This window comes from Natrix helvetica (genome assembly GCF_964273705.1).
Source record: "Natrix helvetica genome assembly, chromosome: 1".
Classification (NCBI taxonomy): Eukaryota; Metazoa; Chordata; class Lepidosauria; order Squamata; family Natricidae; genus Natrix; species Natrix helvetica.
The window spans coordinates 122148397-122165001 of NC_138548.1; the positions used below are offsets into that span (position 1 = coordinate 122148397).

A 16605-nucleotide genomic window follows, 5' to 3' on the forward strand; every position below is an offset into this window, starting at 1 on the left:
GAGTGTCACCATAGAAATAGAGATGTGTCCTGCAAAGTGTAGTTTTATGTTAGAACCACCTATTCCTGCTTACGATCACACTCTCTTTGCATGAGCAAAAGCCAAGCTAGTAGGCCATTAAGAACTGAGTCAAATCCTCATTTGACAGATCTTATTTTAGAACAGGGCTATAAACACACTGGAGGCAGGAGGAATTAATCCCTCCTGAAGTAAGCACAACCTGTGCAAGGATTTGGTCATCACAAAAAAAAGACAACAAGAGACAAACTCGGTAAGATTTGGATTAGTCAATTCCATTTTAACAAATACACACTTTAAAACTTTATTTATATAAAAATCATTTCAATTTAAAAGCATTGCAGAATGAATAAGGACTCAAAGAACAGCAGGATAACCCCTTCCCCGGGGGTGCAGAGGAAAAGCAAAAAACGAGAGTCAGTGATTAGTTTCTTCTACAGCACTGAATTGGTCAGTGGGGAAGGGTAGTTTTGGTTCATCTGGATTAAAAAAGGAAATAGTGTTTTACATTAGAAAAAAGTTGCGCAACTCCTCAGAGGGCCTTGATTTATATCTTTTAATTCCCCCTCCCTCCAAACAGGTAATAAAAACTGGACTGGGGCAAAGAAGAGGCAGTAAGAAGACTTTTCTACTGTAGACCTTCCCTCTTGTGCAATGGGGAGGTGGAGAGAAGTCAAGAGCAACCGAGTTCCTTCCAGTTGTTTGATGGAGGCAGAGCTGTGAGGGTGAGAGAGGCCGTAGTCCTCTTCAACAATAAAAGGGCAACCGGCACCAATGCGGTGCCCAGAGTAATTCACGATTGCCCATTTTACTGCTACTTTGCAGATTAAAGGCAAGAGATTTGTAGGCAGACTCTACATTCCTTATTCCCTGAAGAAGCAACCCATTAAGGTGCACATTGTGATCCTCACCCAACAGTTCTTTCTCTCCTTCCTCTCACCCTTGAGCCTTTAGCAGTGACAGGTTAGTTCCTGGTCTCCCCCACACAGTTGCCTCTATCACCCCTCTCCAATCTTGTGACTACATCCAGGGCAACAGCAGGACTCTGATTTCAATGCAAGAAAGGGGGGGAGGGAGGGGAAGGAAAGGGAGAGACAGAGAGAAAGGGAGCAGGAGGAAACTCTGTGCCAAAATCTCTATGGTCTAGGGATTGGCCCTCTGCACCTGAAATTAGCCAAAGCACCGAGCTATTTCACAGTAGCAAAGAAAAGGCACATGTAAATAGTGACCGATCATAGTTTCATTCCCTTGCCTGCATGGGAGGACTTGGGCAATATTTACAAATGGCCTTCTATCCCTCATACTTCCTGGATCACCAAGCTTTCTATCTCATCAGCTCTCTCAGCAATTTGTGGCCCAATCTGGGCACTCACCAATTAAAGTCAGCGACCCAAAACCAGATGCATCACACTGCCCTCTCCTATGAGAGGCAAAGTGGACACTTCTAGGTATGAAAACTATGCCCCTTCCACCAACTGTCATTTAACGTGCTCCACCCTCTTTCCCTCCCTTAAAGCGCTAGGCCCTAAGCATCTCTTCTCCCACAAATAAATAGCTTCCTAAACTCGGAGTTGATCCGTCTCAGAAAGGCCATCAAGAAGCAACTAAGAGACAGGAGAAGAGAGAAAAGAGACAAATCTACTATTTGTCCTCAGCCTGAGGATAAAGAAGTTACTGTCTCAAAGAGGCATATTCTGAAGGGCAGATGACCCAAATGCAATCACTTGCAAGCTGATCCCCTTTGTCATCTTGCCCCCCACCACCACCAACTCTCCCCAACTAGGAATGTTCCAGTATTCCCAGCATCCTTTGTGGCAAACATGAGTGACACACAAAAATATATTCTATAGGCTAAGAGAAGATGGAGATGGCTTCTCTCTCTGCTTTTTGGAAGAAGAGAGTCAACATCTCCTTAATAAAAAATAAGTTCCAGTATGATTGAGTTTGGCTGAGATCCATTTGCTCCGATTGTTTCCATCAGCTTCTGTGGATTGCATCATAAATGTGCATTTTTAAGTATCTGCCTTTGTTGTGTAATGAGATCCATCAAGCATATTTGGTCTTTAAGGAATTACTTTTTGTGTGTGAAGAATAAAAAGACAAAAATATGACGTCCAGAAGTTCAAATTCTACAGGAAGATGTGAGACCCTGTGGGCTTCAGAGAGCCGGGTCATTGGGCTACATGGCCTCAAGATTTAAAAAAAGTTCAGTCCATTTCATCTCAAGAGTTATATAAAATACGTTATGAACCCAAAACTGAGAAGGCAGATGGTAACATCTCTAGATCTTTTGCTGTGGAAAAACACAAACAAGTTAACGTTAGCTATGAGGAAAAACAGCAAAGGGCAGAGCCTTTATCCATGACAATCTAATCCCAAAGAATCATCAATCAATCCAAACCTTGATATAATTTAAGTGTTGCTCATCCTCAAAAGCAAATGCAAATTTCTTTTGTGTAAAAGATACAGACACGAGATTTAAGCCTAGGATAGTATGATTGGGGAAATAAGGATTCAGCACCCCTCCCTTTTTTTAAAACACAGAAATAGAGGGTTAATATCAGAAAGCCATGACCTACCATAGGAGGATAAAGCAACTGCTCAATTTCCTCAAGGGATCCGTGCCTTTCCTCCTGCTGTAGACATAGGTATGGTTAGTAAGAACAGCACACTGGGTCCAAGAGGGAGAAAGGGGGAGACAAAAAAGCCTAACTAAAAATCCACTCAGAAAAGCAGAGGAGGGGTCAAACGGAGAGAGATAAGTCAACAGGGTTGGGTTAGTCATTCAGTTAAAGAAAAAAAAAGTGTTAACATGGCTTTGAAAGGAGGAGGTGGAAGAAATGGTTAATACGTGCATTTTTCTCAAGACACCATCTCCTTAAAAATATTTGGCTGTTCAAAGTTTGCTCAAAAGTTAATTTCATTTTCAAAAAAAATCTACCATCACAGAAATGAAGTAATTTCTGCTCTTTCCTAGCTTCCTCTGTGCTTAGGCTATTTTCTCCAAATTACTGGCCTCCAACTGTGTTACACTGTAGTTCGTATACAGCCACAGTGCCAAGAAAATATGGGAGATCAAGATATAAGGAGGCTGGATCAAGCTGGGCCTCCTAGACCAAGAAGGCTCTCTAAAGATCTCCGTCAGCTGAAATCCCAGTATTTACCACCAGTGGTGCTCCCTTCATAGGTTCCATTTCTTCTCCAGTCCGGTCCAATGTCCTATTATGGTCCCGTTCATTCAATGTAGAGTAGTCTGAAATCAAAAGAGATAATGATGGGAGGAAATTTCTCACAGGCCTGGTGAAGCTGGCAGAGATAATAGTTCCCTTCCTCTTCCAGAATCACATTATAGCTTATCAATCAATCAGCAAACAAGTGTCACTTTTTATTTCCCTGCCGCACACCAATCCTAATCCTTTACACTCTTCCCCTTATCCTCCCCAATAATGTTACCTGTAAACTAGGTGCTATGGAACTGCCAAGCAGAAGCCACCATGAAGCTACTCAACATGAAATACAAATAATCCGTATGAATTGTATTTACCCTGTTTCCTTGAAAATAAGACCTCCCTGGATAATAAGCCCAATCGGGCTTTTGAGCGCATGTGCTAAAATAAGCCCTCCCCGAAAATATTGCAACACAGCAGCAGCCATGAGGTGACTATGCTCGCTGCCTCCTGCACCTCCAAAATAATAAGACCTCCCCGAAAATAAGGCCAAGCACTTATTCCGGGGGGTCAAAAGAAAATAAGACCCTGTCTTATTTTCGGGGAAACACAGTAACTAAATGATAACCTGGCGTTGTCAGGGTATTTATTTATAGGAGGAAAATGTCCAAACCAAACCTTATTTCTAATGTTGGATTTTTCCCCTTACCAGAGGGAGCCCCCTTGTGGAGTATTGTGAAGCCGTTACCATGGCAACTCTACTGCACTGTACAGTAGAAGTCATTTTTAAGGCACAACAGGCTGTATCTTAACAGAACACACACCCCATGGGGCATTAGGGGTGTCTTACCCCCCACAGTAGTTTTTTCCCAGAGAGTAAGCCATCTGTGTACCAGGTTTGGTTCAAATTGCTTGAGGCATTCCCTAGTTATGCTGGAACATACGTGTGTGTGTGTGTGTGTGTGTGTGTGTGTGTGTGTGTGTGTAGATTTTTATTGCAATTCAGAGAAAGGAAATCAAACTTGTTCTGACCCTTTCTCTCTCTCTTTTTTAGGGTAGTCTCTGGCACATTGCTCAAAGTTCAAGTATAATCCTTGGCTTAGAAGAAATTCTTCCTTGCTCCGAAGTGTAATAAAGTCATTAACTCACTCATTTTGACTTCAAAAACTAAAGGAAACCAAGCATGATTCCTAAAATAGTTTGATCAATCTGAGAGTTAGGATTGTGTGTGCAGTAGTTGCAGGCCCGTAAAAATGCAATGAGCTGTAATAAGAATCCATATAGTCTGGTTCCATTCCGGTAAAGCTAGAGACTTTAAAGTTGTCTCTAGCTTAAATCCTTAATGTCACAGGTAGTCCTCGACTTACGACCAAATTGAGCAAAAAATTTTTGTTGCTAAGGGAAACATTTAAGTGAATTTTGCCCCCCCTCCCTGCCTTATGACTTATACTGCCACAATTGTTAACTGAATTACTGCAGTTGTTAAGTTTGTAACACGGTTGTTAAGTGAACTGGCTTCCCCATCGACTTTGCTTGTCAGAAGGTCACAAAAGGTGATCACATGACCCCGGGACACTGCAACCGTCATAAATATGAGTCAATTGCCCAGCATACGAATTTTGATTGTGTGACTATGGGGATACTGCAATGGTTGTAAAGGGTGAAAAACAGTCATAAGTCTCTTTTTTCAGTGCTGTTGTAACTTTGAACGGTCACTAAATGATGTAAGTTAAGGACTATCTGTATTTGCTATAACAAATTATGAAGTCATCACAGCTATTAAGTACTAAATATAACATCCCAGAAGATTAACAAACTCAGTGATTGAGTGGGTTTATTCAAAGCAAGAACAGGAAATCCTCAATTTATAATCATTTGTTTAGTGACTGTTTAAAGTCATGATGGCACTGAAAAAAAAACTTATGACTGCTCCTTGCACTTACAACTGTTGTAGCATCCCCATAGGCCACATGATCAAAATTCAGGTGCTTGGCAACAGGCATATATTTACGAAAGTTGTAACTTGCCAGGATATATATATATAATTGCTATTTGCAACCTTCCCAGCCAGCTTCTGACAATCAAAGTCAATGAGAGAAGCCAGTTTTGCTTACGGCCTAATGATTTATTAACAACTGCAGTGATTCACTTAACAAACTATGGCAAAAATTGGGTGCATCTTACTGAACAACCACCTTGCTTAGCAATAGAAATTCTGGTCATTTGGAAATTCAATGGAAATTGTTGTCATAAGTTGAGGGCTACTTGTGCCTAACTGAAGCCCTTAGATCTCTACAATGAAATGGATGGGTGACATTCTGGCAAGTAGGCATGCACAAGGAGACATGGGATCACATGGGCTTTGGCACTTTTTTGAAACTGCAAAGGGTGATGGGTTTATCCAAGAAAAGTTGCTTTGGATTGGTCGAAAAGTTTTTCTTCTATAAGACAGAAACTTACATACCTGGTCCCAGGTTTCCCATTTGGATCTCTTCCCGAGAGGATTTCTTGTCTAAACAGAAAATAAAATTAAAAGAGTTCAGATTAAGTTACGTTAAGAATTTCTCCTGAACTGCAGATATAAGGTTTCTTAAAAATATTTAAAGTATTAAGTAGAAATAGTGCAAGATTTTAGAATCTTCTTGTCAACTAATACCATAATATTAGAGCTGGAACTACACGGCTATTGTTCTCACTCTATTACTGGTTAAATTCTCTTAGAAATACAGGTAGTCCTTGACTTACAACAGTTCATTTAGTGACCGTTCGAAGGTACGATAGCATGGAAAAAAGTGACTTGTGACCATTTTTCACACTTATGACCGTTGCAGCATCCCTCTGGTCATGTGATTTACATTTGGATGCTTGAGAACCGGTTTATGATGGTTGTCCATGTCCCAGGGATCGTGTGACCTTCTGACAAGCAAAGTCAACGGGGAAGCCAGATTCACTTAACAACCATGTTACTAATTTAACAGCTGCAGTGATTCACTTAACAAATGTGGCAAGAAAAGTTGTAAAAACAGGGTAAAACTCACTTAACAAATTTCTCACGTAGCAACATAAATTTGGGGCTCAATTGTGGTCGTAACTCGAGGACTACCTGTACTTGAGTACAACTTAAGAGGTTCTTATTTTTACCTGTGTTAAAACTTTTAGATAAATCCTTAAGTTTTATTTATTTAACGTATGGCATAACATAGATGGACTAGCAATATATATTAATATTTCATCTATGTTAGAACACAATAAAATATAAATGTCAAAAGGATCTATGTTTAAATCAGCCATCTAACCACTGATGTGCAGAATTGTTTATATGTTTTAAAAAATCAGGTACTGTGTTAGTATAGGCACTCAGATTGCAGCTGGTCACGAGGTGGTCTACAGTTTGATGTGGGACCTCTCAGCCGCACTGAGGGGAGGATAATATGCCCTATTTATACCGAGTCCTGGCAGATGCCACGTGAGGTGTGAATCTTATTCAGGCTTGTCCACTGCTGACGTGGTAGTTCAAACTCTGGCACCTTTTTTGTGGGGTCATTTATATGTCTTCCTATGACTGGGCATCCAGTGACCCATTTGGCTTTCCCATTGGGAATTGATGTTAAAGTTGTTGGGCAGATGTTGTGCCAATGGGGGCTTCCTGGATTTGAACCTTCTGGCTGATAAACGAAGAAGGTCAGCATCTACCAGTTGTTCATAATTTTTCTGTATTCTTTCATTTACCCTTAAGGTAAATTATGTCATCTCCAATAAACTGCATATAATTTTCCATAACCCTCTTTCCATCATACTAAAAATGCCCAACTACCATTAGAGGGCAGTGCTCTTTGATGATCATTCTCAGTTTTATCTGACTTTTCTGTCCCGTTTGCAACATGTCTATTCTGTTTGCGATACAAACTATTTTTATTCTTTAAAAAAAACCAGAAATCATTAGTTCCATAGATACATAATTTGTATTTTGACCAATGAAGCTTTTACCTCAACTCTTGGTAGTCCAATAACTCTTTTAAAAACTACCCAATATATAATTTAAAAGCATTAATTAAGAAAGTGTAACATCCCAGTAAAAAGGTGAAAAATTAAGTTTATCTGGGAGAGGAGATCTAAAGGAATTTCCCCACATTTTTCAATATGAAAGCTGAAATATAAATGCACATTATAAGAAGCCACATACAGCACTCACACATAAACTGTTTCTATCCTGTTTAGGAACCTACATTATCTGGTTTAGTTTGATAGATTAGAGACTGGACAAAAGGCTCAGGTGATTGGATTACACAGCACTGAAAACAGTCTTCTTCCTTCAAGCCGTCTAATCTTGTTCTTTTAAAATCCACTGGCCCCTCCAGAAAAACCCACTGCTGGAATAGAACGTAATACCAGGGGAGCAAAGAGGAAGAGCCTTACAGGCAGTCTTACGACCACAGTTGAGGCCAAAATTTCTGTTGCTAAGTAAACCAGTTGTTACGTGACTTTCGCCCCATTTTAGGACTTTTCTTGCCACGGTTGTTAAGTCATTAAGTTAGCAACATGTATGTATTAAGTGAATCTGGCTTCCCCATTGACTTTGCTTGACAGAAGGTCTCAAAAGGTGATCACAAGGACACTGCAACCATCCTAAAGACTATGCCAGTTGCCAAGGGTCCAAAGATTTATCACGTGACCTTGGGGATGCTGCAATAGTCCTAAGGGTGAAAAACGGACACAAGCCATTTTTTTTCTGTGCCGTTTTAACTTTGAACAGTCACTAAATGAATGGTTGTAAATCAAGAACTACCTGTACTTTCTAGAATGTCTTTCATCAAACGAGGGAAAAAGGAACCAAATGCCCTAACTTCACACACTGTTTAATAGATACTGAATCGGAATTGCCCCCTTGCATAAAATGCCACAAAAGCCTCATCAATACTATTGGAACAGTTCTGTGAGGCCCATAAAACCATGACTACACTACAGGAATAATGCTTTGGAAAAGAGCTGCTGTACCCCCAGTTTGTGTTGATAGCACAACACAGACTGGGGCTCAAAAAGTCTTAGGCCAATTTCCAATTCCCTTAGCCTTGGAGAGACTTTGATCTGATTAAGTGCAGTGCTACCAATTAATGCACGTTAAGCTGAAATAAAGATGGACTGTGACACATTTTATTTATTTCCACTACATGGAAGCCTCCAAGGACATCCAAACCCAGATTTCTTTCTTAGTACGCATAAATACCTGTGAGAATACCACATATAAGCATTTACCTTTTTGATTTCTATCAATGAGGGGCAAGGTGCTGTCATCAAAGGAGTTGCCCCCCTGGCTTCTAGAGGTGTTATTTAAATTTACCTGTGGAAAAATAGTGGAAGTGTTCAATACATTTATAACGAAAAACTATTGTTTTGTTCGGTCCTTGATCTGCTACCAACCGGTTCTTGGAAACTTCATGATTTTGTGTGGTTGTGTGCACGCACATATAAACCCTGTGTACACTCTAAAGCAGGGCTGTCCAACCTTGGTAACTTTAAGACTTGTGGACTTCCACTCCCAGAATTCCCCCAGCCAGCCATTCTGGCTGGGAAATTGACAGTACAGTTGAAGTTCACAAGTCAAAGTTGGACACCCATGCTAAAGAGCAGGGGTCACCAACCTTTCGGAGACCTCAGGGACCACTAAATTCGTAATTTTAAATCCAGCGGACCCCTAATATTATTTTTTTTAAAAGATAAATAGTATTTAGTGCAATATAAAAAATGCAAATAATTTTTCTGTGGACCACCAAAATTTTCTCACGGACCATCAGTTGGTGACCGCTGCTATAGAGTGAAAGTAAAACCACAAAAGCAAGCTTTGGCCAATGATAGATGCAACCATGTTCTGCAAATTACATTTTCAACTGATGGCAATGAATACAACGCTTTTCACCTTCCTTGTTTGGAGCAGTGCAATCATCATTATCATCGTGAGAGATTGGATTGGAAAGATCTAGGGGCCAAGCCCCATTCAGCAATGAGCCTTAAGGAATCTCAACCTAACCATGTCACAGAAATTACTTTGAGGGCAAGAGATAGGAACATACTGTAAATACTGCCTGAGGTAGGACAGAACAATAATATCTGTCTTGAATCTGGGTTCAAGCTATTACACATCTTACATAGCATATGGTAAAAAAAGGAGTCCCTGCAGATTTTACTCCACTAGTCGTTGCCAACTATAGGTGGCAATGTTCATCTCTGTTTCAAGGCCCTTAAGCCAGCGCTGTCCGAAGACATTTCTATATTCATGTGGCTAGCATGACATTACAGAGCGCTGTTACCTTTCCATCAAAGTACTGCCTATTTATCTACTCGCATTTGCATGCTTTCAAACTGCTAGGTTAACAGGAGCTGAGGCAAGGATAGGAGCTCAACCCGTTGCATGGCCCTTGGGTCTCGAACCTGGGCTGCTAGTTTTCCAGCCAACAAGCCCAGCATCTTAACTAGTGAGCTGCCCATAGCATATGAGAGCTATATATAAATAAATGTATGTGAATAAAACCAACTCAGGGATGTGGTGGCTCAGTGGCTAAGACGCTGAGCTTGTCGATCAGAAAGGTCGACAGTTCGAATCCCTAGTGCCGCGTAATGGAGTGAGCACCCGTTACTTGTCCCAGCTTCTGCCAACCTAGCAGTTTGAAAGCATGTAAAAATGGAAGTAGAAAAACGGGGACCACTTTGGTGGGAAGGTAACAGCTCTCCGTGCGCCTTCGGCATTTAGTCATGCCGGCCACATGACCATGGAGACGTCTTTGGACAGTGCTGGCTCTTCGGCTTTGAAACGGAAATGAGCACCGCCCACTAGAGTCTGGAACAACTAGCACATATGTGCGAGGGGAACCTTTACTTTTACCTAAAACCAACTTGGCTCATGGAAGTAGCTTTCAAACTCAAGATTTCTATTTCCCAATCTTTCCACAATCCCATTTCAGACCCCAGATACCTGGAAGTCAGATTTCTTCCAACCTTCCTTCTCTAAGGGTTTCCGCAATTCTTTGTACCCCCATATGGTCTGCAGTACAAGAGCAGCTGCTCTGACTTCTCTTTCTGATCGGTTCCTAGCGAGAAGAAAACCAAAGTGTATTATAAAAACGTAAAATAAGCAAAGACCTCGAGTGCACCTACAAATGCTCGAGACAGTTGCTCCCCACAAGGAGACCACAAGACAGTTGTTTCCGGCAGGCTTTGAGAACAAGACGACAAGGGAATAGTCAACCACAGAGAGTGCCTTTCAGAGGGCTCCAAGTACTTCCTTCACTTGTGGTAATTCTTGTTAACTGTTTTACAGCTGCTACGACGCTTTGGACTGACCAATATTATAGCACTGGCTGAGTTCCCCTCAATCCTTAGCAAAATAAGTTTTAAATTCAAGTATAAGGACTTTTAAAAATGGGGGGCGGGATAAACAGCAAAGAGGTGATTAAATTTTAATTTTAGAAAGTAACAAATGGACTCTAAAGGTCCACATAAATTTGAAATAAAGAGTTTGGAATTAATTATAAAGAATCCTTCCCATGGGAAATGCTTTTGTTTTGAATTCTTTAAAAAGACATAAAATAAGAGTTTAAAAATTGGACATTAGAGAAAACCAGAAGGAGCTAAAGACCTACAAATACAGACTGAAGCAAAATATTTCAACATTGGACATTTTATTGTAAGTCAGCCAGGCTGTTTGGATAATGATGTGGTGGCATATAAATTTAATAAATAAATAAATAATAGGATATTTTTTAACAAGGGACCCTAGGGAGTTAGTTTTAAGAATAGCTCCCTCTATAGACAGACGGAATTCAGAGATACTACGGAAGAGGAATAAGTGTTATATGATTAAGACTGAATTGAAAGTGGATTTTAAAAATGATAGGCTATAAGAAAGGCATGGAAAAAGATGTTACCCATATGTTACGCAAGTAATTATGTCTTAATAATTAAAAGGGATTTACAACTAACAAACCAAGAGACCTGGGTAATTTTCTTATATTGGTTTTTACAAAAGAGACTAAAGTTTTGAAGAATTTTGTGAAAAGGGGTAAAGAAAACATGGAAAGAAGTTCTAGGTTTAGGACATTATTTGAAAGGATTAAAGATCCAGACTGATAAAAGTAAAAGGAAGGACTAAAAGTTGTTTTGTTTGATCAAGGTTAAAATTGTTATGGCATCTCTGGTAACCCTTAATGGGCTTCTATGGACATTGGGACTGAAACGATGAAGCTTTAAGGATTTATTTTATGAAACGGTGATGTTATTAAATCTGTCTATATTTGTTATGAAGGGGGAAGTTATTTCTTTTTAGATTTCTTTTTCTTGACCATATTGTTATTTTTCTTTAATTTTTAATTTTATTTTCTGTACATTCTTTTTTTTCCTTTTAGGTTTTTATTAGTTTTTATTACGGTAATTTTTAATACAATTACTCTTGACATTTTTAAAAAATCTAAAAGCCAGACTTTTACAAAGAGAAGTAGAAGCCTCCTTTACTTCTCCCCCTTGCCCAAAACTCCCCCTTACCCTGATTTGTTGATGAGCACCAGTTTCTCAATGCCTTGTGTCTCCCGCAGTTTCTTGGCTGCTTCCAGATTGTCAGCAATGACTTCATTGATAGTATTGAGCACAGAGACCACCGTGTCTTCAGAGAGGTTCCTTGCCTGTGTCTGCTGTCCTCCTGGAAGATTTTTCACCAAACTGGGAATGGCATGCTTACCTATGAGTGGGATTACATCAGAGCCACAATGAGGAGAAGGAAACACTAAAACACTTGTACACGTCTTTGTTATATGTATGTCTTGTCCAGATATGTATTTTATATGTTTTATTGTACGCCGCCCCGAGTCCTTCGGGAGAGGGTGCGGCTAAGAAATAAATATTCATTCATATTCATTCAAAAGTGGCTGGATAGAAATGCCGTCAGCACCTCCATCCTGCAAACCATATGCAAGAATTTCCTGGAAGCTCACAAGTGAAATATTGGAAGGACTGCAGATGGCAATACAACATAATCAGGATAATGACATACAATGATAGGAGAAACAGATGGCAGCCAAAACTTAAATTACACAACAGGAAAGGAGACAAGAAACAAAATATATAATTGCACGTGGATTCATTATAATTAATGAAACTGTTAAATACAGCATATAGAAGAAACTGCTGTTCTAACACTGAAAAGATACAGAAGGTGGAAGGCACTGAACTCCAAAGGGAATGGACCATAAAAAGGTGCCTCCTCCATAATACAAACTACTTTTTTTGTGTTTCAGAAAAATGATACATATATTGTGATTTGTAGTTTCCCCCAAAAGCTACAGTGTTTTTAGTCTAGAACAGCATAGAGCAGGTAAAAGTGTCAAACCCACTTTTTCAAAAGCTATTTTTAGGGTAAGGTAGGAACAGGCCTCAAAACTCTGAAGTATGTCAAGCAAAGATACTATTTCATTCAGTGGGATTTTAGGCCAGGGATCAGATTCCAGCAATCTTCCAGATATTTCTCAACTACAAATTCCAGCACCCCCCCACCCCCACCCCCAATTAAACTTCAGCAGTATCTGGAAGGGCCACTAATTCCCCTCTCTTGCTTTCAACTTCACAACATTCCAGTGATTAATGATAAAGAAGTTCCTTCTCTTTAAAGGACACACTATCCACCTTCCTAAATGAGGTAAGGAAACTCTGCACTACAAAGACTTGGGGGTGGGTCTCCTGGGGGAGGAAATGCAAGCTTTTATACTGGCCCTGCCTTGCCATCCATTTCTGATGCTGATTGGGAAGCAGTGCAAAACCTTTGATTTGGCAGCTGGTAATCTGTTATGTCTGAATAAGAATACTTTATGACTGTTAGTGGAATTCTTCCTTCAATGATGCATTCCCCTGCAGAAGAGAGCTTCTCCTCCTTTTCTTTCCCACTTACCAATCAGCTCCTTGTTACGGGAATCCACTGCCAAGTTGCGCAGGGCTCCGGATGCTGCTTTCACCACACGCTCGCTGTCGTGGGTCAGATGGTCCGCAATGGCGGAGAGACCTTTCTCTTGGCGCAGTGCAGAGCGGATGTATCTCCCATACTGCAAGGAAGAACAGCAACACTCGGCTCAGAATAATAAATGCAACTAGCTGCTGACGTCATTCAAACTGCTTTCCAACCTTGTCCCCATTGTCTGGAATTAGAATTCAGTCACGGATTCCAATTCCTACTAACTCAAGCCGGCACAACCTTTGATCACCTGTCTAGAAATTAGGGCAGCTGTTGCCCAGAATATGTGGAGGGTAAGGCTGTTCTCAAGCATCATATTTTCCAGCATTACATCTACATCGATCAACTGATAGTCTTTCTTTAAAAATGAGATTAATTCTATCTAGAAAGCTCACTGTCAACCCAAATACTGCCACTGAATATATTTTTTCATGACCAGATAAACTGGTCATGACCAGCAAGATTTTGCCACAATGCTGACTTCATTATTCGTCACTATTCTATATTAGAAACTCATCATTATCAAGAGGCCAGAGGCCACACATGCCAGATCTTTAGTCTCCGACTGAACTCTCATTTGAAGAGATTTGAATGGTAAGTTTCTGCAGCTGTGAAAATAGCAGGGTTAATTTCTAACTTTTTCCAGGCTGCTCCTCTTAAAATTGGATCAGCTACCCCAGAGAACAAAATTGTGCATGTGCTGTCCCAATTTGGGAAAGGGGGTTAACCACAAGAATGCTTATTGGATATTCTGCAAGTCTGAATCTTTAATCTACAGTCTTGCAAGTCAACGTACAATTTCATGCATCCCACCAACTTGGAGGCACATGCAAGGCAGAGACATACATTCAGAATGCCACATCAGATAACCTTTTACACTTAAACGATACAGTACACGAAAGAAGAATAAGAACAAAATGTGTGGTGGGGGAGGACAATTGGCTCGTTTCTGTTCCCTCTTAATCTGCCCATGGCTGCTTTTCCTCCATACAGAGAGGGAATTCTGTTTTCATTGATTCCTTAAGCAGAAGACTTTGAAGTTGGGCTTTACATTTTGATCATAGTTTCCCACAAAACTCAGGAATTTTGGAGAAACTACAAGCGCAAATGTTGGACTAGGTTTAGCCTCCTTCTGCCAGACAAGTCTTTGGATTAAATGGTGAGAGAGAAACTGACTATTAACTACCACCAAATCTTTAATCCCATTGAGAGGTAGTTAGAGTACAGGAAGTAGCCTATTATTCTTATTCTTAATCGCACAGTCAGCCAGATTTTCAGACTGGGTTTGGCATTTTTGTCTACCTAGCAAGTCCTTATCAAGGACCTGGGAGAGGCAAATCAGGATGTTTGATGGTGCTACAGATATTGTCGCAGGTTGTTGTTATGCTTGACCACACAGTCAGCCAGATGTTTAGACTGGATTTGGCATTTTTGTCCACCTATTGAATCCTTCTCAAAGCGATTGGCAAATGTTGTTTGATGGTGTTAATAGTATCGTTGCAGGATATAAGCTGCTCCAAGTAAAGCTGCCTTCTGCAACTGACCGATGATGATTTTTGTCAATATTGATGGTTTTCAAGTGGTGTTTCAAATAGTTAGGAATTACATCCGAAGTGCCTATTATTATTGGTACTTTCTTTTTTTTACAGTCACTCTATTTCTCTTTGCAGGTCTTTATATTTTATGATTTTTCTCCAGTTCTTTCTCTTAAGATACCTACCTCCTATTTTCTACCATTACTACTTATTTGTTACTACTGTACTACATACTTGTACTTTTCTAATACAGAAATACTTGCAATGTATCATATTTGTACTGTTCTGTTATAACAAGCAGAAAATTGTGAAGCTCACATAAGGGATCTTGAGTACTTCTAGACATTTATTCAGAAAGGAAAGGAACAATGGTGACAACAGCAAACCTTTTTAGCATTGTTGGTGGAAAAGAGTTTTAACTTTTGCTTTGTTTTCTTAGGAATGGAGCCACATCGATAAAAAGGTATAAAATGAGCGGCATACCTGTGGCTCCAAACACTACAGGAGGGGAGAGAATAGCACTTTTAAAAAAATTTAAACTGAAAGGCAATTTATTGAAACCAGCCAACCTGATCTTAAAATTCTTGTAATGTTTACACTACAAGGTCAAGTCAACATGCTGGGCAAAGATAAATATAAAGCTGGCTTAGTCACTGTTGCACACAATGATTAAGTCATGTCTGTTTCTAACTTTGATAGATCAGATACCTTGATTGATTTTACATAGTTCTCTAACAGCCTCTATGGCTCAGTTTAATACTTTTGGAATGCGTGGTCGTGTTTTGGCTTACAGGTAGTCCTTGGCTTACAACAACTGGGACCAGAAATTCCATCACTAAGTGATGCAGTTGTTTGGTGAATCACATACGACTTTACAACCTTTTTCTGCTGCAGTTGTTAAGTGAATCACACGATTGTTAAGTGAATCCAGCTTCCTCTATTGACTTCTGCTTGTTGGAAGCCCTGGGAAGATCGTAAATGGCGAACCCATGACCCTGGCATGCTGCAGCTCTTGAAATACATGCCAATGACCCAAACTATGACCACATGACTGCAGGGATTCTGCAAGGGTCGTTAAGTGTGAGGGCTGGTCATTAAATAAATAGTTCTATGTCAAGGACTACCTGTAAATTTAAGGCTGGGTCGCATCACATCAACTATTACTCTTACATATATTGGATTAAGATGTGTCAGTTTCTGACTTTGGTAAATCAGACACTTGGATTGATTGCACTTAGCATCTATCAAAAAGCATTTATGGGCTTAGTTTAATGTGACTTTGGAAAGCATAGCCTGCTTGCAGTTTTTTGGCTTATGTAATTTTGTGCCCTTCCCAAACTTCTAACCAATCCATACATTTGTGATGAAAAAGCTGTTTCAACATACGAGGAAGTAGCAAACAAGCTATGGCTATTTTGGAAGTCTACAAGCTCCTATATATAAGTTAATATAGAACATCTTGACTTAAAGATTTGCAAACCCAGCCAACATTTGCTATCTTAATGTAATACTTTGGTTGGAGTTACTAATTTCAAGGGGAAAGTATTTATCTTACAGCACTGCTTCTCTTTTATGGTTACTCACCGTCCAGCGACCAGCACACAGGTTCTGGAGGGCTCCTGCTGAGGCTTCTATGATAGCTGGGGTTTTGCTCTCCTTTAACAATGAAATATAAATGCGGACAATTTCTGGCTGGAAGAGGAGTTCATAGCCTAGCAGAGGAAAGAGAACCAATTACACATAAATCAGGTCAAGCTGTATGCCTCCCATGTCTTCCCTGGAGGCATCTATTAAGAGAACTTTCTTAATCATGGCATTTTCCAACCAGCCTTCCAAAGGTGTCTGGTATCAACACTTGCTCTTTCAAATTTTAAAAAAAATGTGTGTGTGTGTGTGT

General features: G+C 40.0%; 1 protein-coding gene across 9 annotated transcripts in view; it reads right to left on the reverse strand.

Moving 5' to 3' along the window:
- Positions 1 to 272: 272 nt before the first annotated feature.
- The window catches only part of CTNND1 (catenin delta 1), a 74960-nt gene continuing 58627 nt past the window's right edge, over positions 273 to 16605 (reverse strand). For 8 of the 9 annotated variants that reach the window (XM_081934553.1, XM_081934558.1, XM_081934552.1 and 5 more), the window contains 9 exons: positions 16293 to 16420; positions 13114 to 13264; positions 11718 to 11910; positions 10153 to 10267; positions 8439 to 8523; positions 5650 to 5697; positions 3183 to 3271; positions 2598 to 2654; positions 273 to 2311 (listed from right to left, as the gene is read on the reverse strand). In XM_081934553.1, the coding sequence (XP_081790679.1) occupies positions 2300 to 2311; positions 2598 to 2654; positions 3183 to 3271; positions 5650 to 5697; positions 8439 to 8523; positions 10153 to 10267; positions 11718 to 11910; positions 13114 to 13264; positions 16293 to 16420 (878 nt within the window). In that variant the 3' untranslated portion in view covers positions 273 to 2299. The remainder of the gene's footprint in view (positions 2312 to 2597; positions 2655 to 3182; positions 3272 to 5649; positions 5698 to 8438; positions 8524 to 10152; positions 10268 to 11717; positions 11911 to 13113; positions 13265 to 16292; positions 16421 to 16605) is intronic. The other variant, XM_081934556.1, reaches the window with a different exon arrangement.